The sequence below is a fragment of the Enoplosus armatus genome, chromosome 4 (assembly GCF_043641665.1).
Source record: "Enoplosus armatus isolate fEnoArm2 chromosome 4, fEnoArm2.hap1, whole genome shotgun sequence".
Classification (NCBI taxonomy): domain Eukaryota; kingdom Metazoa; phylum Chordata; class Actinopteri; order Centrarchiformes; family Enoplosidae; genus Enoplosus; species Enoplosus armatus.
The window spans coordinates 17,130,107-17,155,000 of record NC_092183.1 but is presented as its reverse complement, the minus strand read 5'-3'; the positions used below and the strand labels follow the sequence as shown (position 1 = coordinate 17,155,000).

Sequence of the window (24,894 nt, the reverse complement as noted above, 5' to 3'; positions counted from 1 at the left end):
GTATTTTCTGGTGCAGTATTACAAAAATCAGTAGCAGCTGAAAAGTAACATTTGTACTACAGTATTGGTGTGTTTGTGATTGAAACTCACGCACACAAAATGAAATTAAAAAAGGCAGAGCTATGAGCCTAAGGCCAACATTTACACAACACACTCACACAAGACATACCACAGCAGAACTTTTGGGGGAAGTGAAAACAGATATTCTTCTTGACATTATTTCTATTTTTATTCCATACCCTGGCTGATAACAGCAAAGTGCTCTGCTAGGTCTTTTAGGCCCTTTTCCACCAGGTTCTGGTTCAATTTGAAGTGCTGCTGACACCAGAACTCCACCAACACAGACAGGAGGTCCAGCAGAGTGTCCCCCAAATGCAGCTTCTGCTTCTTATCCCTCTCAGCGTAGTCCTTAGGTGGAGACAACATTACAGTGTGGAAGCAAGAGTAGGAGTAACTTTGTTTTTCTGACCCAACTGGCACTTTTGTTGGGGCAATGTAACACACCATCCAATGAGAATAACGATGTATAAGTTCCACTCTATTTACCTCACTGGCAGCTTGTACCAAGAGCTGGGTTAGTTGTTTCACAGCTCGGGACAACAGCGTGGAGCGCTCCCACACAGTCCAGAAGGTTCCATACAGCAAAGATCCTGAAGCTGAAGCCTGAGAGACTCCTGTTCCCTCAGACAACACAAAATCCCTGAGCCAGAGAAAGGCAGGGGTGACTGAATGAAGAATAGACCATCTAATGTCCCTAGTAAAATCATTTATTCTAAGAATAAAAACAGCGACATAAATGAAATGTAATGAAATTTGTAGTCAATATTGCATGAGGGTTAGTAGGTATCAGCAAATAATTGATATTTAAGGCTTTTCGAATAAATACAGACAATCGCAAACTGAAAAGTATTATTCATCTAGTTTCATTTAGTTTTAAAACACACAACAAGGGACAGCTCTTCCTCCCACACTGTATATATGCAAGTTGTTACCTAGTAGAGACAGAGTGGAGTTCCCCCTGGAAGAGCTTGAGGAAAAACGCCAGGAGGTCACTGTGGAAATGTAACAGTGTTGGCAGGGCAGGTCCAGGGAGCGGGTGACAAGTGGCCTCACTGGATAGGCAGTAACTGAAGGAATACACACATATAGAGAAACAGTAAATATATGAGAAAATTATTTCAAGAGTCAAGAGTGATTGTTAATTTCATAGTGTAGTTACTTTTAATGGAAAAGAGGAGTATCTGTTTCCATTTCCAACGTTCAAAGTGCAATTAAAAGTGTATATGTGTGTAATAATGTGACAAGAGATCTCGTGACATCTGGTTTACCTGATGGCTGTCTCGAGAAAAGGCCACAAGCCCGTCTTACACCGAGGACACTGCAACACCTGGGTAAAATATTTTTTCACTGTGCTGGGAGCCAGCCAGGGAGGGTTGGTTACGAGCAGGTTACACATGACTTGCTGGAAGTTTCTCAGGAAGACAGATGTGGCGTTACCCTGTGACACAGTGAACAGATAATATATTTGGATGTACAGACAGAATGTCAAATTACGGTTTAGTCCAATGACAGTCATCCAAAAAATGCCAAAGCAGAAGAAGCTAAGTTCTGAAAATGTAATGAATGTAATGTAATTTTCATGCAGCCCCAGAGGCTCATGCAGCAGCAGGTGGGACTTTTTACAGTCTGGTAATTCTGGTCCTACCTGCTGTGCGTATTCTAAGAGGGAGACCAAGTATGGCGCTGGTGGGAGCAGCCCTGGGAACACAGCACTTCTGATTGAGTCCAAGGCTTCAATGAAGAGTCCACACTCTATCATAGTACCTACATTGCTGAAGTCTGTTTCTGTTGCCTGGAGGAATAAAAGAACAATGATGAAACGTAAGAGGTATATGGAGAGGAGGAGAAAACATTGCAGTCAAAGAGAAGGACGGGCGAAAGAGGAGAAAGAAAGCGAGGGCAGAAGGGTAATGGAAATAGGAAGTGAATGAGCATCAAAAGTTCCTGGGGGTCATTTCTGACTGTCTGTTATGGGCAAACAGCATATGGATTCAGAAAGTACAGAATGAAAATACACGAGCACTTTTAACAGCAATCGGGTGGAGATCCACTTGGGTAAGGTATGGACAGGACAGTGGAGAATATTGTTAATAGGCCTGCCAATCAAAATTCTCAGATCAGCTGACAGCGGTGGTTAAATCAGTGACCTGAGTATGATGCGCCCTTGGTCTAGATGTCACTTTCCATTGAAATGTATGACATAAAGGAAATTGAATGACCTGATCTTCTTGATGAAACCCATACTTATTTTAGAGATGTATGGTAGTGATGAGGGGTGGGATGGGTAAGTACGCATATCTACCTGGGACTGTGGACGGTATGGGTCATGGTAATCCAGAAATTCAAGGAAGCACAGTCTTGGCCGGCCCTATAGCAAAAGACCCCATTAACAATGTCAAATACTTTCAGCGCAGCCAAGGAAGTTCATTCAAGTGAACAAAATGTAGACGAACTAAGAGCTTATCCAACGATGACTAGAAACTTCAGTGCTTCTCTGCAACATGCTTTCACACACACCTCCTGTTTGGTGACATAGTCCCTGAGCTCTGTCTCCAGCTTAGAGTCAACATCAACAAAACTGGGCTTCTTCGTCCCTGCTGGATAATCATCTGATATGTTGAACATATCCGAACAATTGCTCTGCAAAAGAACAAAAAGGCAGACAGTTTTAGACTTTTCAACATTTTCACGCCACTATTCCCACATTTAAAAGCTTTAATATAAATTGTTAAAGTAACAGGTTTGAGCAACCAATCAGAAGCAAAATAAAAGCCTAAAGACCACATATAATATTAAAAATGAAATGGTAACATGAAATGAGAATAACATGATGAAGCCTGATAATCAATTAAGACCAGGTCTTTTACATAAATTAGTATGACTTACCCCAAAGAGGTGCTGGACAATGCAGCTTACAGGGTAGCAAGGAGCATTTTGGGATTTTGAGTCCTCTGTGATGGGTTTAGCCATGACATGAGTGACAGAGGCATGAGAGGGAGGAGGGCAGCGGTATACTTTGGCCCTGCCTGCTTTAAGGAGCCTGGGAAAGATTAAAGTATGATTCATTTAGTATCAAACATTGAATTCAATTCAATTCAATTCAATGCAATTCAATTCAATTCAATTTATATAGCGCCAAATCACAACAAAAGTCATCTCATGACACTTTACAAATAGAGCAGGTCTAGACCGACTCTTTATAATGTTATTACAGAGACCCAACAGTTCCCACCATGAGCAAGCACTTTGGCGACAGTGGCAAGGAAAAACTTCCTTTTAAGAGGCAGAAACCTCGAGCAGAACCAGACTCTATGTGGGCGATCATCTGCTTTGACCGGTTGGGTTTGAGAGAGAGAGAGAGAGAGGGAGAGAGAGAGAGAGAGAGACATAGAGAGGAAGGGAGAAAGAGAGTGGGGGAGAGACAGAGACAGACCGACCGACAGACAGACAGACAGGCAGACAGACGGGCAGACAGACAGGCAGACAAGCAGACAGGCAGAGATGTATGGCAGCACTAGCAGTAGAAATAGCCGCTATAATTATAATAATAATGGAAATATGACTGATAATAGTAGTTACATCTGTAATAATAGTTGAGATTAATAATAGCAATAACAGCTTATTCACACATGGAGGATTGCTGTGATTGGTGATCAAAGTATTTTTGTGTGACGCCTCACCGTTTGAACATGGCCCTGCGGGTGGGCTCTTGGACCATGAGGAGAACTCTCCAGCCCTGGAAGGCACCTGTTACCTGCCCACTGGCCACCTTCTCCCTCCACTGCCTGACAGGGTAGAAGGCAGACGTGGCACCTGTGGAAATGGTAAGTTCATAGGGTCCCTCTGCGAGCCAGGATCCATTCTTAACACTGTCCAAGACATAGTTTGGAGTCACAACCCACTTTCCTGGTGGAGGGAGGGGGGGTGTTGTGTCAGTCAGGGTGATCAGATATGAAACATCCATCATCATCATTATAATCATCATCATGACTGACCTGCAGCACAGGCTGCCAAAAACTTCTCGCTTGACAAAATCTGAGGGATTATGAGATGGGTGCTGGCGTGCTGGTAGACCTAGAGGATGTAACACACACAATAGTAAATGGCATTCAACCAGACCTGGGTTTTCATATGTTAGAAGATACTCCTGTGGGTGGGGCTGGATGATATGGTGAAAATCAAAATCAAAATATTCCAGCTGATGTTAATTGCAAAGAACTCTGTTCAACCGTTATGTGTTCCATAAAGCAAAACTCTTCACATGTGTAAAAGAAACACTTATGTTCTTGTACAAAATAACACAATGTGATCATCACAACACAAGGTTATAAATAATAATATCAAATTGTCTCCCAATCCCACCTGTGAGAACAAAATTGCAATTCAAAACTTTACTGTATATACATTAATGGATTAACAATGTGCGATAACACATTAGAAAAAGATGACCACATCAGTAGGTAATAAATCACATATAACTATCATACAAGTTGTTGTAGTAGTCTGTGTGAACACCTCTACCTAACAGGAGCTATGTACATTGATAGAAAGAGGAACTGTTTGCTCTGCTTAAGGTGTGTGTGTATATGTGCGGGGGGGGGGGGGGGGGGGGGGGATTGTTTTACATCTCATAGACTGAATAATCATTAGGTACATCAGAAGAAAGGAAGTTAATCAGAAGTCGCAGGCCTATTTGGCTACTCACTGAGCCACCTATGTATTTTCCACCCAGCTGCTTGATTCCCTGGACCAAAACTCTCTTCTTGTCACGGATCTTGATCCCAGAGATCTGGAAAACATGCGTGTAGCTCGCCATCCTGATAGGGAAAATGAAGAACAGACAAAATGAGTCTTTATGATGTGAATTATATGCTAAGTAAGCTTGTTCCACTCACAGGAGAAAGTCATCCTGCAATTCTTGTTTGACTACTTGACTTGGATTGCTTTCACTACAAGTTAACAGTATTGGAAAAACAGGAACTACTACACATATTGACACGTAATGATATGTTTGGGGAGTTCATCAGACTCAGCCAGTTCATTACACAGTTTGGGGCCAATTTATCTGAATGCAAACAAAAACATTGTGGGACTAAAACGTTCTGCCATATTAATTGCTTTTAACAACCTTAGACCTTCACAGTCTCACACTACCAAAAATCTGCGTTGGTTCTTGTTTAATTTCCAGTTGTCTTAAACACAGCTGACCTACAGGTACCTTTCTCATACCACCAGTGATGACTCTGTGTCCTCCCAGTTACGTACAGGCGCGCCAAAACTCTGACACTGATCCAGTAACGTGAGCAGTGTTTTGTATCAGTGTTTGGCTGATCCTTCAAACTAAATGTTCAACTTCGCTAACGGACATACATGGCGACTTTACTCATTAGAGGTAATAAACGGTCGATATGTGTTGGATCCTTTCCTGAGTTCACCGCCCAATTCCCACGAGTTTACAGCTTCACGGCGTAGCTTACTATTTTGAAGACGGGAGATTTTCCATGTAGTAATATGTTGTATACGTATTAGCAACGTTTAAACGAGTGTATCTTCGATGTGAAAGACGTAAGACGGGTTAAAAATGTTGCGTCGTATAAAATGTGATCGACTATTAGAAAACCTCACATATATTTCCGTCACTTTAGAGCAACCCCCCCCCCATTTGGTCTGACAGTTGGAATGTTCCATCGAGCGGAAGTTTTCATCGAGATACTTCCAGGTTGTTGTCACGGACGCTTTGCTGTCCCCGGAAATAACCAAAATAACTGGATGTCGTACAGCACTGATTGATTAACGGGATTATTTGATCGATCGATAACAATGACACGTGTTTTTTGTAACAGAGATGCTGCTTGTGAAACAGTGCGGCTGTTTACAAAAACTGCTCAGCAGTGTTCAGCTAACGGTCCGGTGACCGGCTGATAAGCTGTCCATCACAGTAATTTAATTATATTAACGTTACGTGGGGGCATGTTTGCTCTTAAATTGTCTTGGTTTCCCGTTTTGTTATAGCTACAAATGATCTTTGTAGACAAATGTTAGCAATAAGTGGCTGCAAATGACGCTGGTCATATTTTCCCCACCTGTCATGGATTAACATGTAATCGACAGACGAATTTAAAGGAGCTTGTTGAAGGTAAGATACACAAATGACACAATGTAAAGTAACACCAAATCATTGCAGATGTGTATGTTACACAGCTGCCATGTGAATCCACCACAGATACAGATAACCTGTCAAAATCGTCTTTGCGATGCAGAGACTCGCTGCTGTGATCTAAAAGCTCTGCACGTGTCTGGTCACATGGCCAAACACCACGAGCAGCAGGACAGTAGCTCTTCATTTCCAGTCCAAGGTCTCTCTCTACATCTACACACTGTCTGGTTATGGTTAACACCAGAATATACTTGAAAAGGCTGTAGCATGAAATATTATCAAGCTCTAGTACAGAAATAATTCGTCTATAATTAATAATCAACACCAACTTCGATAATCAGTTAATCATTAATTGATTCATCATTTAAGTCGTACTTGAAACAAAAATACTAATATTCACATTTGGTTTTAGGCTGAATTCAGGTTCTCAGAGATTATAATGAGCATTTGTTTTTACTGTTTTCTGACGCTGGATGGATGAAATGATTAACCAGTTAATCAAAAACCCGATCTAGAAGGTCTCACTATATCAGGTCACAAAAGCAAGTAAAAGTCAACTGCTGAACTCTCAGTGATGTGTTGCTTACATCTATCAACATACGGTATATCTGTGGTTAATAATGTTATAAGACTCAAAGGAGAATCAAATAATAATAGAATACATTTTTAAGCCCTAATACTAAAATTAATAGATTAATCATTCATCGAAGAATCATAAAAGTCTGGCTCCAGCTTCTCAAATGTGATGATTTTCTGCTTTCATGCGTTTTATACTGTATTATTGTAAATTTAATTCCTTTGGGTTTTAGACCGTTGGACGGACAAAACAAGAAGTTAGATGATTTCACTCAAGGGTCTGGTAAATAGGGATGGATATTTTCCACTATCATCTGACAATTTATTGGTAATGCAAATAATTGTTAGGTCCAGCCCTATTGAGCACTATGTATCATTGTAGTTTACGATGTACAGTATGGATAGATTTACTTTGTGCCTGACAGATTTTTCGTCACCTGTGCAGTTATCAAATACAACCATGCAACCTTTATGTTTATGTGGTTGTTTCTCCTACAGTGAATGCATGTTTAGGATAGGAGTATTTAAGTTTACTGAAATCATGACAGTTGGGATGCAGTAAGCTACACAATATAAACTGCTTCAGAATGACAATATCGTCTTGTTTTTCAACAGTTGTAATTGACTCATTGCTCAGGTACTTTAATACTGACAAAAGAAAACAGCAATGACAAGTACAGTAATATCAGGATTAAGTCATGTATTATTCATTCCCTCAGTGTAGGCTAATCACACAGGCATTTGTTATGATGATGCCAAATTGTTGCACCACAATTTTTGAACAGTCACACAACATATTACACAACATATTCTAAGATATTATGTCCACATATTTCCCTGTGGTAAAGACAAAAAGTGACCAATATATTTTAACAAGATTAGTGCTTCCTAAATTGAGCAGAAATATCACTGCATCAAATCTGATGAGGCTATCAGATAACCATCACAAAGCAGACAGGACTTATTCTAAAGAAGAAAATCAGTCAAAAGGATAACAGTGCAGCAGGACCACATGGTAACAGTGAAGCCATGCTCCCCCTGGGCATGCATGAGGTAGTTTTGAGCAGTATTGTGATCTCAGAATATGAACCCATTTAATTTATTATGTTTCCTTTACAGCAGACTGTTAGGTACCCCCTTTAAAATAATGTTGACTTTAACTTGACATGCTCTAAGCGGCTTTAAAGCGGCGGCCTGGGGGACATGCTGCTAAATATTTCAGGACAAACTCATTACTGTAAATGGGCCTGTGTGTTAGCCTAGCTGGGGTAGACAGGCAGTAGCAAGAGAGATAGGAGAGTGATGTGTGTGTGTGTGTGTGTGTGTGTGTGTGTGTGTGTGTGTGTGTGTGTGACTGTGTTTCTTCCCCTGTTCTAATAGCTGTGGAGTCGATGTCTCAGGCAGGCAGCGTCTTAGCGCCTGGCCCAGTTGTCCCTGTTGCAACACTGTGAAACACACAGGGGCTCCTCCAACATCTGCTTTGTAAAGAGCTAATGACAAGACAATGGAGACCAGATGATTTAAAGTCTAGTACTAATGAGGCCCTGTGTGCTGCTTGGAGAATCCTGACACACACACACACACGCACTTACATGTACACACTCATGCTTAAGATAACAGATGATATGTTGGCAGACCAGGAGGTAGACACCCAGCAGACATACAGTATACACATTCAGACCTTCTGTCCATCTGTTTGTCTGTCTTTCATACACATAAAGAGAAGTATGGTGTTGTAGACAGCACACATATAAACACTCACTATTCAAAATTAAGTGCACATACACTGTCTGGCTCAGCACATATAATTACAATGTTGAGTTCCTAATCCATGGATTTAAAATCTTCTACCCTTTCAGCAATGTCTGCGTATAGACCCTTTCTCAGACAGTGGCGCAGAGGGAGCGTGATGATGAGGGGAAACAGTAAGAGAGAAGAAGAGAGGGAGAAATAATAAAGGACAAGCTTAACTGGTGAGGCTGTCAGCGGAGGAAAATAATATTTGTCCAGCTGGACAGGCCTCCCTTTGTGCAGGCTAAATGAATGTTGAGCTTCCTGTCTGCCCTGTCAGGGAGACTGGCATAGACTGTATGCAGCAGCGAAGAAGCCGAGCGGAGTGCGGGGAGCTGTTTGGAGTTTGACAGGGATTATTAAAATCAGAGCAGATGACGAGAAAAGGGGCGAGAGGCGGAGTGTGAGAAAGCCAAATTGACACAGACACTCTCCATTACCTTCCACTTGACTCACGTTGATGACAATGTTGATATGAGACCCAGCAACGCGGCACCAGCGTGGGATTGGCTGTTAGCATGAGCGTTAAGCACCACAGGGTAGGGAGGCGGCCTTCAGCTCAGGCGGAGACGTAAGGAGATGAGTTGTTTATTTAAAGCCTTGACTGAAGAGCATCTCACCTCATTGTTTATTTATTTGGTCTATTTTTTTTTTTGCTGTGTTAACTCACTGTAGTGTGTAGGTGGAAATGGTTAGAGGCTGAGGCAATGCATTTTGATCAGGGTCCTTCTACTCCAAATGATTTTCTGAGGAAAGAGGAGGGGAACTGGAGGAAACGTTTTTTTTGTTAATAATAAGCTTCCTTTTTTAAAGATGTTTCAGGTGCAATTGATTTGTGCCTCCTAATAAGACTCCTGTTTGAGGAAATTTCTAATTATTATAGACCACATGACTGTGTGTGTGTGTGTACAGAAAGTGAATGTGGGTTTCTTGACAGACAGCTGTGGTGGTCAGCCTAAATTGCTGATTTATTCCTGACACCGGTGCTGTCTTTCTCATTATTTTGTTTTATGAACTGGTACACGTCAGATGTAGTGTTTCTAATGGTATACGGTAAAGTTGCCTCTCTCTGTCTCTCTCCTTTTCCCTGCAGAGCAGTATGGAGTGGCCGGGGGATTTTCCTGAGGACCATGCCTTTGTGGAGCTGCTGGTTCCAGGGGTTTCCAGTGAGCTGGACTTTGAACAGCTCCTAAAAGACACAGAGGAGAAACTCAATCTCAATGCCAACAGGTCAGTTAGAGTAGCAAAAGCACTGACTTAAAATGCCCTCTTGATCTTTTTTTTTTTTTTACCTTAAATTAGAATAGTTCTGTCATTTAGAGTTTTACCCCTTTTCATTGAATTTCACATGTCCCCCAATCACTTTTCATGATGTCAAAGCCAGTACTGTCCCAGCTGACAAAGACACCCCAAATTAGAAGACAGTAACGTTTTTAAAGCAGCCTGTTTTTGAGGGATTATTTCCTGGTGAGGCCTTCCATTTCTTTATGTATATCTCAGGTGGATGACAGGACGTGGAGTGCAATATAATGCAAAATTCAATATAAGAAATCAGAAAATAATCACATCTGTGGAAGTTGTTGTTCATACTGTACAAAGATTATGGGCAAAAATGGCTTACTCTGAAGGTGGGAAAACAAGCTCTGGTATTTGTTTATGCTGACTGTGCGCAGACACTAGAAGGAATAGTTTTAAAGAGAGGAGCAACCTGCATGACTGACAGACTTAAAAAAACACCTGTAATATTGTTTACAATGGCAGCAGTACCAGCAGCGTTCCAGAGGTAGAAATATGAAATCTTGATTAAAAACTGAAAGACGGCATCCATATTTTTGTTGGTCTGTTTTACTTCCTGTTTCTCTCTCTCTGCCACTCTATATTTCTCCTTCTCTCTCCACAAAGTTTAATCATGCTTTCCTGAATGAAGATGTTCAATTTACCTGCCACATTTTATCTGGTCAAGCTGAGAGTTACTTCATCAGTGTTTTTTAAAAATACATATTGCAGACTCGTTGGAAGAGTGAATGGTAGAGGTCCTTACCTCTGAAAATCGCTGTTATCAAAAACATCATCACATTGAAGCTTCATGAACACTTTTCATTTAACAGAGAGAAATCCCTAATTTCAGTTATGTCTGATTTCCTTAGTTGGAGTAAAAGGATTAAGAGAAATCTGGTTGACACAACTATCAGAAATCAGTTTTTTCTGCGTGCAATTACTTAATATGCAGTACAAAGACTTTAGACAGGCAGTATCACTGTGGCAGAAGTGCGGAGGCATGAAAGTAAAGATGTTCTTGTATGTAAAGTTTAGTAAACAGAGCAGTCTGTTGGTAAAATTCAGACGCATTGGCACAATAGGAAAACAATGTGAGCTGACAATGACTGTCTATCACTGTGCAGTCATGAATACACAAATAATAAAAAAAACTCCCCATTCTGCAGTCATTAACAGTAAATAACTCATACACTGAAGAAATTCAATCCTTCAAACATATGGTAACACATAGGGGGAAATCTGACCAGCAGGTAACAATGGGTTTTAGACGAACCACTTTATTGCAGTGTAGGTAACATGTTGTCTGATTCAGTCTTAACCTGATTTCTCTTAAAATGTTATTTGGTTCTATGTAATATTTAATATTTATTTAATATTGTTGATCGCTTTCATTGAAATGAAATGGTTTATGGTTACATTGTACTTCTCTATGTGATTCATAAAGGGGCCATGATCAAACTGTAGGAATTATCTTACAATGTTCCCAACATTTAGGGTCAGGTTTTTTGAAATCATAAACAGCGGTTTAATTTTATTAATTACTGGAACGATCTTGTCATCATGTGTTATGGAAGAAAATGCAGTGTAGCAACTTAAATTACAATTTTTCCCCCCCTGTGTCATTGAAGACTGAAATATAGACGCCTGTCAATGATGGTGGACGATAGTTGATAGGGATAGTTGGAGAGCACAAATAGATTGATAAAGAGACAGACATGGCGGGAGAGAAGAAAAAGAGAAATCTATATTTCAGGTCTTTTATCGTTTGTGGCGTTGTGAGGCTGAGGGCAGATGATGAAGGACAGGCTAAATGTAGCAAGTGAACAAAGCCTCACTCTGGCACCATTAGTGTCTGGGACTCATCCCTTCGTCATTCTCTCTCTGTGTCTCCCTCCCCTTCTCTCTCTTTCTTTCCTTCCTCTTTCTAAATGGGAACATAATAATTGAAGATTCCACATCTTGAAACGAAAACCCTTGGGTAGGTAATTCAAGGCTTATTACCGAAGGCCGGGCCATTTTTCTGCTTTCTAAGCATTAAAGGGTTATTTTGTGTTCCTGCAGATGGGAGAGGGATAACCATTATGAGAACAAAGCATCCAGATAATGGAGAATGGGGCTAAAAATAAGGCAATCCTCCTCTCGCCGTGGGGGACCACTGGTCAATGTCTCTGTCAGGCTGCAACTAACTTCCTCCCAGACTACTTCAGGACAGCCCTTTTACTGTCGGGACATATCCAGGCAAACAAAATCTTGCAAGGCCTCTCTTTTGCCTCAACTAGGGTGGGCTGCAGACATATACACACCCACACACACATCCACCACTCATTCACCTGCTGCCTAATTGACTTATCAGTGTCTGGGACAAATTACGGAAGTGGAGGAGAGGAAAGGGAAGCCGAGAGATGGAGAAAACAGAGCTGCCCACACCCGTGAAGGACTTCTACCTGTTTATGGGTCAAAGTGACTGGCCTGCTTCCAGTTCTCAGATGTCAGAGATTTGCTTAAGAGCTGCTCCCTAATTGCAGGAGATTAAGATAGTCTGACAACGGAGCTGGCTCCCCCAAATTGAAATGCTGTAATCCATCAGTTTTCATCAGTTGGGACAGTGGTGCAGTGCAGGGTTGGGTGGGGAATGGGGCCGGGGAGTGGTGGGCCACCAGGAAAAGACCTCTAATGAAGTGTCAGCAGAGGCCTGGATACCTGCAGACAGGCCTCTAGTTTCACACTGGCTAGGCAAATGGCTCTTACTCGTCGCCTGCCAATCTTGATCAGGGTACAATATCAATACTTTTAAATTTGATTCTCTGTGTGTGTGTAAGTGCTTCTGATAATCAGGATTTTGCGTATGTGTGCAAGCAGGAGGAGTTGAAAGCCTGCCACAGTAAAATAGCGTGCAAGGTTCCTTTTCAATGAACATAAATACAGATCTGTAGTCCTTGCGGTGTGTAGTTGATTTTGTGTTTAGCTGTGCGTGACACGTGTGTTAAGTTAGTATATCAGCTGTATCGGTTCTCCGGTATCATTGGCTGGGCTAGGGGGCTGAGGGCACTAAGTGGGCGACAGGCTGGGCCAGGACAGGATCTGTTTTCAGCCTGTTCATTCAAGCCCATTCACTCCTTTTCCCCTCGCAGAATGGGGCCCTTTGATGGAGGAGATATTTAGTTCTCAGGCGGCTGGTTTGGCACTGACTGGAGCTGGGGCTTATTTGAAAGGGATCTTCCTGCCCCTGTTGCCTCCAACCCCCCACCTCCTGTAGGAGAGCGGAGGGGAGCGGAGCGCGACAGACAGACAGCCCCACAGCAGCCCACCCACACTAAATTAATTCTGACAAGGAACTTAAGATAACGTCAAAGCGCTGACTAATCGCGGGATTGGGTTTCTGTAAGTCAGGGAGCTGTGAAATGTGCCATCATATCTAATAAAAGACCTCCGGTTGTTCCCTTTCTCTCTCGGTGGTGAAGGTTGGGGGAGCGTGGTTGCGGTGTCGACTGTCAAGCTAGACCGGTCTGAAAAACAATTAGATTTCACTTCAGCAGTGAAAGTGCAAGTGTGTGTGTGTGTGTGTCAGTTAGGGTAAGATGATTGACATGTTTGTCAAGAGGCCTAAAGAATCCTTTCCTCCTAGTTTCCTCTGCCTCTTTTCTCATTCTCCGGGTCTTTTGTTGAGTTCTGCTCCGACATTTTTGCCATTACAGGTTTGTCCATTGTCGTCTTTACTCAGAAAGTTGAATGGTTTTATTTTCTGTGACTCCCCTGTTTTCTACCCATTTTTACCTTCCTCTTCTCTCATTCTCTTTCTGTCTCTTTCCTCGGCGTCTGAGCTGCTGGCAGTGGAAGTCATCAGGTTCAGAGCTAATCCTGCCAAGTTGATTAGGCTGCAGGTAGCTTTTACTCTGGCGGGCAAAAGGTCGCAACATTGTAGAGAGCTGGATGGACTTCTTGACACAGACCATCCACATTGACTTTATAACTTACAGCACAAGGCCCTAAGGAGGGGTAATTGAAAGGCGAGAGTAAAGAAAAGAAAATTAGGAAAGTAAGAGTTTTCAGGTAAAAGAAAAGAAAGAAGGGGAATAGAGAGAGAGAGAAACTGTGGAGGCAAGGCTTGAAAATGTATCTGTAGAGGCAAGTGCTGTTGCTGTAGCCATTAGAGTACATTGTTTTGTTGAGTGAAGGCAAGAGTGAGAAGATGGCGAGTGGAGCTAGAGAAAGAGTATGAAGCTTAAAAGCCATTCTCCTTCCTGTCTCAGTCTATGGCTTCATATGGGTTTCAAGTCAACAATCTCTTTCTGTCGTGTCCACATGTGGCAAAATTGAGTGTCCGCGACTGCTCTAACACTTCCCAGTCTATCAAGGTGGATGTCCTTGGAAGCTTAATCCGGCCTCAATTCCATTATAAAACTGAGTAACAAGAGAAAAGCCACCCAGTTCCTATCCACAGTGTAGTCTTCTAACGTTTTCTGTTTTTAATGAACTTCAGAGAGTTGGTGAAAATTGAGCTACAGATGGAAGCCCATTTGAAACCTGCTGTCTATGTGAAGTCCTGGGGTGGAGCCCAGAACGAACATCCATGTTTATGACGTACTATAAACACACATACAGTGCTGTGTGCTGCCATTTGATCTACAGCAAGGTTTCATTGCAAGACATGGCAAATGACAGAAAGCTATGCTAAAAATGACATTTAGAACATTTCTTACTTTACATTTAGTCTTAAATGTATATTTCTTGTCTTTATAGTTTGCCTACCCTGAGTGATTTTTTTTTTTAAAAAGGAAAGGGAAAGTGTTGTTAGTTTAAGTATACTGTATCCAGAACTGCATTTCTCAGAAAGTCATTGCTATATTCTCCTTAGAGAAAGCAAAGTCAGAGGTTGCACAAACAAACCAGCATCTGTCCTTTGTGTTGTTTAAAGTGGTGTCTATTCATTTTACACACAGTGCCATCAGCAACCCTGAGCCATGCTGGAAAAGCTTTGACCTTGCTGTAGCTGTGTTTTACAGCTAGTGAGCTTTGAGCAAGTATAGTTAAAAGTTGCTGCACTCACATGTGTCACAAGTTAAGGCGATATCTTTCCTATACAATGATTATACAAGAAAAAGCATGAACAAGCATAGTAATACACACACACACACCGGCACACACACACTGACTAAGGTGAAAGGCCTACTTTAATGAAGGGTTTGATAGTACTGCACTTGTGTAACAAATATTGCCTGGCATCAAATCACTCCAAACCCACGGAAAACACACCCACTTTGTAATCAAGGTTTCTGTCAGTCAGCAAGTTGGTGTCAGGAGAATAAAGTGAGATGCATCATCTGGTCTGCCTAAAGAAGAAGAAGAAGAAGAAGAAGAGAGAGAGGAAGAGATAGTGAAAAAGAGAGAGAACGATGTTCAACCTAGAGGATAACGGTTTGTAACAGTCTATAACATTTTATCCCCTTGCGTTTTTCTGCTCTGAAACGAAAGTGTGTCGGATTGAACGGTTATTTAATGTGTTGCCATTGTAAGACATCTGGATGCGTTCGTGGCCCAGGAGCAGGCAGGAGGCAGTTTATAGACCTGTGGTAGGGGGATGAGCTGTGTGATGGGGAAATGGCACCTTGGCTCTGTACCATGTATGCTAACACACACACTCACACACACAAGTTTGGAAGACAGATATGAAGGTCTGCAACTAATTAATATTCTCGTTGTCTATTGATTATTTATTGAATATTTGATTAATCATGTAGCGTATAAAATGCTTAATGTCATGTCAAGTGCTCATTGTAAAGACCGAGACCAAAGTGATGTATAAAACAAAGGTTTTACATTAATGATATCATGGTTTGACAACAAAAAAGAAAATCTGTATACGATTATTTGATTATCAGTCATGCCATTTATTTATTTTCTTGATTTCCTTTTCTTAATTGTCCGATTAATCATTTCAGCCTTTTACTACCACAAACACACAGTCACACCTCAACACAGTAGCAGCGTTCACAACACCATTGCATTTTTAATTACGCAGGTATCTAGGCCTACACACATAACACACACACACACACACTTACCCAGACACTGCCTTACATAGCCATATATATATGCATTGATTTGCATGGAAATGACTAAACATGTCGAGCCCAAAGATGTCATTTCTAATCTGTCATATTAAAGAGGAAACGGAAAATCAAAAGAGCTCCATGTGTGTGTGTGTGTGTGTGTGTGTGTGTGTGCCGAGGGGAAGAGTAAGACGTGAGACGGCAAGAAGCGTGTGTCTCAGATGCCTGTCGATGCCTGTAACACCGCTTCACACCAGATGCTTAGCACACACTCACACACTGATATATCGATGTCTGTGTTCATTACTGTTGACGCTTCTGTATCTGTCTTCTCACGGTACGGACACTGAATGAGAGTGAGGGAGAGCCAAACGTGATGTGGTGTCTAGGTCCGTGTGCATCTTCAATATGGTGTCTATGTGTTTGTATGACTGTAATGCGGCTGGTTGTGTGTATTGTATCTGTGTGTTTGTGGTGCAGCAGCAGTGTCTGAATGACTGGGGTGTATTTAATCTCTTGACAGTCTCCTTTCAAAATGAAGACACTGTCACAGCAGATCTTGACATTCAAACATTTGTCCAATTCAACTGTGTAAGGGAAGAGTTTACATTAACATGTTGGATGTGTGCTGGGAAACAAATAGGAGAATATGAGCTGGACCAGCTCTAATCCAAACCATTCGCAAGATACAAGTAGTCCATTTTTTATCAAGAAATACTGTGAAACAAAATTTTATGTCATCTTTCTGCATATTTTACTCATTTCTGTTGTTGTTAAACATAAGCAACAAAAACGTAAAATGTTTCCCACTCAAGTTAACATTTATATTGCTGAGTGCTTTACTGTTGTACTCTGAGCTTGGTAATGTAGCCTGTTTCATAATCCTCAGCCCTCAGACTTACACAATGTACTGTATCTCCCTTTCACTCAGCATTGAACAGCAGCTGAAGGAGCTCCAGGCCAAAATGGGGGACTCCCGGACAGGGGAGCGTCCACCGAGCCCCTCAGAGTGCCTACAGTGGTTCAACATCAGAACGCACAACAGTTTCAGGCCTGTTGCCACAGGACATCAAGAGCTCATGGACTTCTTCAGAGCTTTGGTAATACATCAGGGTGATGTTGACACTGACTGATGGTCATGATAATAATAATAGTACTATTTATTCAAAATATCTCACAGATAATTAAACTAGCATTTTTTTTCTAAAATGAGAAAAATCTAGAAAGCTGATAACTGATGTTGGTTACACCGATCATTATGATTCTATCAATCTGCATTGATATTGTAGAGGATCTTCAATTTCCCACTTAATTACACCGACATTCCATTATTAACATTTTATCTGTTGATCAGCAGCACAGTTTATTAACAAGACAAGACCTAAGATGTGAGAAGACAGCCCTGTCCTTAGTTAATGGATTTGGATACAAAATATTTCCATAACTTTTGTATGAGGACCATTCATATTCTGACTTGGAAGGTCAGTTCGGCACTGTTGTGATGTGGCTAATGAAATAGCTATTCCTACTGCATTGCCCACAGCTCTTAACTTCAGGTAGTTTTCTTCTTCCTGTTGATATTAACATCTCCATTCCCCCTCTCTCCTTTCCACTCAGAAACAGTACCTGAGGTCTGAAGAGGAGGGGAAAGAAGAGGTGACACTTCAACTACTGCTGAATGTGTCTGCCCAGTGTGGTGTCTGCTTTCCTTGTACCCCTTCTTCTTCCTCCTCCTCATCCTCCTCTCTTCATCCTCAACTGACTGCCTCCTCCATTCACTTGGTACATACAGTCAGAGATGACACGTCATTAGAGGTAATGTAGGATTTCATATTCAGTTCAATGATTCCTTAGACTATTTCAATAGTGAAGGAATCACTTAAATGATAGGTTCACATTTTTGTTGGTCTTAAAACAATACTCAGTTGTGTATATTGAAAGCATTACTGGTAATTGTTTCTCCTCTCCATACTCTCTCTGTGTAAAAATGCATTCAAAGGTTCAACTGAAGCTAATATGAGGTGTCAGCAGTGTGAGTTAGTCAAATCAAGTCAATATCTTACAAGTTACAATCTTTTTTGTACACAATTCCCTCTTTGTGTTTCCACAGAAAGTGTTTCCTTGCTGAGATGCAGTGGAGGGGTAGTCACAAAAATTGGGAATTTTGAGCTGAACTGAATGATTAAAGTGACTTAAGATGCTTTAAATATACATATGGACATGTCTGTTTTAAGACAAAAAAAACCCAATCTGAACCTATCCTTTAATCTAATAATACTTTAATCTGTATAATACAGCAGTTGAGTATATGCTAAAATAAAGATAATCTTACCTGCTTAGGCTATACTTGCTGTATACCTGAGTAATGGCACTGTTCACTGCAAAAGATTACTATTCAGATATCCTCTCAATGTGCTTTTGTATCAGTGTATTTTTGGACTTGTACTTCATTTTATTATTTCCTTAAGATCCAGGAGGTGTGGGATGAAGTGCGTCTTCAGCTGCGGCGCCACCTGCTGGACCGGCTGTCTTCCCGCAGCCCAGAGCATCATAGACCCAGACATATTTCCACTCTGTCCGTCCCTGAACGAGTCCAGTGTCTGCAGCAGCTGTTCTTTCTTTACCCTGAGTCTGAGGTGTTCACACATTACCAGGTGCGGTAAAACAATGAAAATACAATAATGAAAAATAGTGAAAAATCCCCAAAAATGACTTTTTTCCCCTGTACAAATAAAATGCCTATTTAGACTTCGACTTCGACTTCCACTTTATTAATCCCACAGCGGGGAAATTTACAAGTCACAGCAGCAAAGACAGAAAGGTGCAGAAACACACCGTGGACAAGCACTCTGTCAATAAGAATTAGAAGTATTTTTTTTAAAAAAGAAAAACAATATAAAAATAATAAATACAGATATAAAAAATATGGGGGACAAAAATAAATATATACACGGAAAATATAAAGTATGTACAAATTGTGCAGATTTATGTGCAGTTAAACAGTCTTATAGCCGTAGGAATGAATATTTGTGTTTAAACATAAGTGTTCGTTTAGTCATGAACTATGTTGTTGTTTTCTTAAATTCCAGATCCACACTATGGGCTTGCTGTACCAACATGATGCAGTAGTATACCAATGATTTTACAGTGATATATTGTTTTGATTTGAATTATCCAGAGTCTGAGAAGCCAATCTGTGCTGGATCTTCTTCTCTCTGCACTGAGCTCAAGCCCCGGTGGTGAGACTGGCTTTGACAGACTGGCTATAGGCTTCCACTCTGTGGTCCCAGCTCTGACCCAAGCCCTCACAGAGGAGCTCCATGTCCTCTCAAGACTAGCAGAGCCACACACCATCCTGGGTTTCCTTAATGCGGCCTACCTTGGCACTGTAGCCCGAGAACTGGCCTCCCTGATGGAGAGAGAATGTGAGACTGCCCTGAGAGACAACACCACTCTCAGCAGCAAGATCAAGAAATATTCAGCCAGGTCTCGGGCAACCGTAGGTAAGTGGCTCTTTTAGAATTTTTTTTTTTTAATCTAATAGTTACTTTACTCTTTCTGCTTATTCTGTGTTCTTTTCTCTCTCTTCTTGTCTGTGGTTAGTGGTTCTCAATTTATTCAGATTTGCCTTACAGCATTTTTTTTCCTTATTTCTGTTTTCTTTCCTATCTTCCAACTTCTTATTGTTACCCAATAAAGGCTAACGATTTTCTCTCTCCCTCCTCTCCATTTGGACTTTTCTGTTACTTTCCAACTGTGTAGCGATCTGAGCCAGAGCCAAGGCCTCTGTAAGAGATTGTCAGTAACTGCTGTTCCCATTGTAATTGCTTTCTTTTTACTGCCCTCTTTCCTGTCGGCCTCACTTTCCTCTTTACCAACAAAAAGAGAAGAACAGCTTTTCCAGGGCTAAGGCTTCTTTTGAAACTACTTCTAAACACTATTTACCACATAGTTTATCTATGACTGTGATAAGCCCTGATCCCAAGAAAGTCCAAGCCATATCCAAGGTCTGTCGACAGCGTGTTTAAGCTGCAGTTAATTCACTTCTTCACCTTGAACCTAAGCCAATATGTACTGTGCCATCTTGTAGCATTGTGTTAATAAACATAGCTCTGTTGTCCTCTTTATGTGAATTCCATAAAAGGGTTCGAATCAAAATAAAGTTTATTAAAACGTAACAAGGGCAGAGCAGCAGCAGCACACAACCTCATGACGTTACAGTGGAGAAGGGAAATTGATTAATCTTAACTTTCCTCTTACTTTTGAGCAGTTATGAAGCCATGTTGAGAGAACAACAGGGGGTTGAGAAAGAGCTGGTGCAGGAGTAAGAGCAAGGTTCAACATTCTCTCGACCTTTTTTACACAGCAGGTGGATATTTGAGAGGAAGAAATATGAAGGAGTACTTTTAGTATTTGCCACAAATGCAGAATGTGTCACTGTGACGGAACAGGCAGTGATGTTATACACAGAGACAAGAGAGGAGCAAAGACCTTCACACGCCGTGTCACTTTTGATACTTAATTCCCCCCATATTCTCTTTGTTTGTTTCATATTGGCCTATTTACGGATTGCTGAGGGTAAAGATTCACAATAAAAAAAAAAAGTAAAGTGTGTGAGCCATTGTTTACTTTTTCAAAAATGGTGCACATGTCAGCTTCCCTGCGGAACGGGGAGAAGAGTGCTTTTACATCTGCCATTCTTCGATAAACACACCACCAGCCTTGTGTCTTTTTCTCCCTCCCTCCATCTCTCTCTCTCCATCTCCCTCTCTGGTTTTTACTTTCCCTCTCCTTAAATGTGAGATGAGAGGAGGCAGCCAGGATAATTGGCCATGCGTCAGTTGGGCTGTTTGATCACGTAACGCGGCGGAGGCTACACACCTACGTGCCGCTCAACAAACCGTCAAATGTAGCACCGGAGGCAGAACACGGCTCCAAAGGGAGCGGGGGACCCGTGCTGTGTAATGATGGTAAAATGGAGCAGTTTTGCCTGTGCTGGTTTTACGTGTGTGTGTGTGTTTGTGTGTGTATGTGTGTGTGTGTTTGACTATCAGCTGCAACACAGCTTTGAGGACTACAACTGGGATTACATTTTTGTGTTGTTCACGTTTTTAAGAGCCCCCCCCCCCCAAAAAAAAGCTCAGGAACCCACATATACGCCACCCAAATGCCCGTGGCTCCTTAAGAGCCAAAGCTTGAACATTAATGCATAATCTGCTTTCACACTTTACTGTCTATACTGTATGCTACGCCCATAATTGTCAAGACAATTATGACAGTGGTAAAAAAAAAAAAAAGTGATTCTATTTTCATAAGCATCCAATGACTTAGATCTCTCCCTCCCTCCCTGCTGTGTTATTGTTTATTTCTGCAGTAGAGGCTGGCGGTAGGTATATTTTGATAAGAGCCATGCCTGGGAGACTGTGCAGGCTCCCAAGGGAGCAGCGCTGTCTGTAGCATCAGCCACTGTCAAACCACTGAACCATTTAACAGCGTTCACAGCAAGATCTGCCTCCTCTTTTAACCCCACCGACTCAAAGGCAGGCTCTGACATTGTACCTAGACAGATGTGAAGGGTCTCAGCCCCCCCCCCCCCCCTTTTCCTTACTCCATCTCTCCAGCGTCCACTTCCTCTCCCTTTTTCTTTTCTTGTCTTTTCCCATTTTCCTGTAGTTTTCCAAGTGTAATGGGGTGAGCAGTGAGACTTGGGAGTGTGCTAGACAGGTTGGCTGGTCAGGAACAATACAGGCTTTAAACCTTACTAACACACCTCACTGAGTCTGCAGGGGAGTGGGTGGGCCAAGTCTGCATGTGCATGTCACTGTATGTGTGTGTTTGTGTGTATGTGTGCTGGATTTTGCCAAAATAATGCAAATACTGTAATTTACAATTTTTTTTCAGTGCCTAGACTTATGGTGGGATAAAGGTTAATGGCCGTTAGTTACAGTTTTAATACTTTTAAGCAATCATCTAAATTCTCCAATATTATGATTTTCCACAGTAAAAGTTGCATTTTAATTTATTATTGCTCCTGTTAATACAAATATGATTGACCAGAATATGCATTATCTTCAAATAAAGTTGGAATGATTGAGATGCACCTGACATCAGTGCACTGCAAAAACCATTTGCTATGGTGCCATTTATTGACATTTTACTTTTCGCTCTGATGTGTGCATGTGTATGTGGGTGGCTATGTAGGTGGGTATGTATGTGTGCACGTGTTTTCAATCACCTTTGAGCATGTGTCATGTGAACATGTCTGCCCAACCTTTTTTTGAGCTGATGCTAGTGTGTACTTAGAAAATCGTGTGATCAAGAGTCTTTTAATACCTCCCTTTCAAAAAGGCATCATTACATTTCCTTATGGCATCAGTAATTTTCATACGTATGCATAGGAGATCTGCGTTTTTGTAGGACATCAAAAGCTTTCATTCCAACTTCTCTGCACACACACACATACAATTTATTCCCTAATAGTCGACCACAGGCGTGAAGGCGAGGTTGTGAAATTCTGTTCAAACAGTGTGCAACCCCATTCTGATGGCACTGATTTGAATTCCACTTCCACTAATTTCCCTATATGACGATGCGGCAGTTCCCTATAGATAAAAAAAGGATTGAGTTGAGAACATGTATAGCAAGCGCATTCACCCTCTCTGCCACCCCCCTCCTCGCCCTTTCTGGCTCTTTGAACTCTTTCTTAGAGAAAGCACAGCAGCCTATTCAGCGGGGAGAGAGGTTCTGTAGTGACGCGAGATAGCTAGGCTGAGGCTCTGACTGGCATTGGAGGTGCTTGTGGGGATTGAGGCTTCATGGGAATGGCGTTTGTTAATATTTATTAAGAGCAGCTCCTGACTAGATCATATCTCTGCCGGAGTTGATACACACTGTCAGCCAGGGATGTGCACCCGCATGCTGCGGTGTAATTATGGGCTAGGTAGGGGGGGGTTGTGTGTGTCTGTGTACATATGGGCATGTGTGTTTGCATGATGCTTCCAGTTTATGGATGATGCTTTTTTATGCCGCTCTCTTCCGCTCTTGTAGACGATGAGAATGCCTTGTTTAAGAAAGTTATCACACAGAGCAACTGGTTGTTTACTAATCTTAATGAGAAGAGCTGGATCTTTACTCTCTGGTTGTGTTTATGTGTGAACGTGTGTCCGTCCGTGTTTCTCTAAATCATGGCTCCAATGAAATCACAGAGGAGAATATGTTTCACGGCCCTTGAGAATGTGTATTATGCTTGCCATTTATTTTTTCCCCATTTCCTCCGAGTGGTCACAATGGCTTTTGTGTATCACTCTTGAAAAGCTCAAGGATATGAACATTTTCCTGGCACCTTCTATTGAGAAAGCACAGACAAAAATGGCTGGCTTATTGAGAGCAGCCAGCACTTCGTGATGAAGAGTCAGCGTGATTCACCGAGGGCTTGGAAACAATAATGCGAACAAGGGCACTAAACAAGTGGGTTTTAATGAAATGCTCCCATCATGACAATACATTCCTCCGTGTTCTTCATCCAGGCTGCCTGGTTCAAGTACGTGGAGGAAGCCAGAGAAGTCTTAGCCCCTATCTCACTGTCACTGCAATATTCAACACAAAGAGAGCCATAAACAAAGACAGACACAGAGAAGGACAGAAAACATAATGCAGAGGAAAGTTAGCCCTGCTTCTCTGTTACCACCAAAAACATCCCCATCACCCACTACTCCTCCTTCTTTGTAAGGCAACCTAATTGAGATATCAAATATGGCTACTTTCCCCTTCTGTGAAGGGCAGGTGGCCCCTGCTGTGGCCTGGTTGGACAGCACCCAGGGAAAGGGCCACAAGAGACCAAAGCTTGTATGGTTTGTGTGCATGTGTGTGTGCGTGCATGTGTCAGAGTGAATCGCAGCAGGAGGCTTCCCATAATAACGCTGTCTGAGTGAGCAGTGGGCCGCAACTGACGAAGAGGACCCCAGCTGTCACAGGGCCTAGCGGGCGGTCCACAGTGGCTCATAGCCTCCCCGCATACACACACATACATGCACAGACATACCCAGACATGACCCTGCTTGACACCCTATGAACACACAAGAAGGCATGGATACACACTGGCACAAAATAAATCACACATAGTGCTCAACACCCATATCGTTACACCCCAAGACCAAAGCCCCATGTCAAGAATGAAGTGGGGCTTAAATACACAAGATTGGGATGGACCAGCCCATTTTGATAATTCAGTCCCTGTTATGTTGGTTAACATCTGTTTCAATGAGGATCACAGCCAGCATATGAAAAGCACATAGTGACCACTGCAGGAGAAACTTGCAACAGAGTTGTGATGAGTCATGTCTGGTTTTCACTGTTGCTGCTCTGCCCGTAGCACTACTTCTTTCACAGTTTTACTTTGAATTGTTTCAACAGATGCTGTGTATTTTAATTGTTGAGTTTAGACTGTTTTAAGTTGTTGTGTTTATAGGAAATATAAGAAATAAATAAGAAATATTTAGTTTAAACTTTTGTTTCCAACCAGGCCACTATGCCCTGTGTAGTTCCACAAGGGTCAATACTCGATCCCCTTCTATTCAATTTCTATATAGTATAGTATATGCTTCTGTTTAAAGGGGAAGTGCGCCAATTTCACACACATCAAAGCCTGTTTACAGTCTTGAGGAGTACTACTGCATATGTGAAAAAAGTTGTTTAAAGCCTTAAGTGGCTCCAGAGGGAGCTGCGCAAAATCTGATAAATTGTTTCAAGTGACTTAACTTGAGGCAATGTCGGTTGGGGCTGAATACTACAAATTTTAAAATGAAAAAAATCTGAGCTCAACAGACCGTCTCAACAAAGCTCTGTGGAGTGTGGGATTACCAGACCTCTGTAGCCTGCCCCTCAACTCCGCTTGAGGCTAGCGGCTTGAGGCTGCATTAGCCTAGATATTAGCACACATCCAAATCTCTGACTGAAGTGCCTGTGGTCTGGTTGCATTAGAGG

At 41.8% G+C, this 24,894-nt stretch overlaps 2 protein-coding genes across 2 annotated transcripts in view; one reads left to right on the top strand and one right to left on the bottom strand.

The window, feature by feature from the left end:
- Nucleotides 1–5,305, bottom strand: part of slf1 (SMC5-SMC6 complex localization factor 1) — a 30,760-nt gene extending 25,455 nt beyond the window's left edge. Inside the window, exons 1-12 of the mRNA XM_070904976.1 lie at nucleotides 5,279–5,305; nucleotides 4,766–4,877; nucleotides 4,056–4,134; nucleotides 3,741–3,966; nucleotides 2,947–3,100; nucleotides 2,578–2,700; nucleotides 2,363–2,428; nucleotides 1,706–1,852; nucleotides 1,329–1,498; nucleotides 993–1,127; nucleotides 547–700; nucleotides 240–408 (exon numbers count right to left, since the gene is read on the bottom strand). Of these exons, the coding sequence (XP_070761077.1) occupies nucleotides 240–408; nucleotides 547–700; nucleotides 993–1,127; nucleotides 1,329–1,498; nucleotides 1,706–1,852; nucleotides 2,363–2,428; nucleotides 2,578–2,700; nucleotides 2,947–3,100; nucleotides 3,741–3,966; nucleotides 4,056–4,134; nucleotides 4,766–4,876 (1,534 nt within the window). The 5' untranslated portion in view covers nucleotide 4,877; nucleotides 5,279–5,305. The remainder of the gene's footprint in view (nucleotides 1–239; nucleotides 409–546; nucleotides 701–992; nucleotides 1,128–1,328; nucleotides 1,499–1,705; nucleotides 1,853–2,362; nucleotides 2,429–2,577; nucleotides 2,701–2,946; nucleotides 3,101–3,740; nucleotides 3,967–4,055; nucleotides 4,135–4,765; nucleotides 4,878–5,278) is intronic.
- Nucleotides 5,306–9,683: 4,378 nt separating this feature from the next.
- kiaa0825 (KIAA0825 ortholog) overlaps nucleotides 9,684–24,894 on the top strand; it is a 105,901-nt gene continuing 90,690 nt past the window's right edge. The window contains exons 1-5 of the mRNA XM_070904840.1: nucleotides 9,684–9,814; nucleotides 16,844–17,012; nucleotides 17,530–17,727; nucleotides 18,381–18,566; nucleotides 19,091–19,415. Coding sequence (XP_070760941.1) covers nucleotides 9,684–9,814; nucleotides 16,844–17,012; nucleotides 17,530–17,727; nucleotides 18,381–18,566; nucleotides 19,091–19,415 — 1,009 coding nt within the window. The remainder of the gene's footprint in view (nucleotides 9,815–16,843; nucleotides 17,013–17,529; nucleotides 17,728–18,380; nucleotides 18,567–19,090; nucleotides 19,416–24,894) is intronic.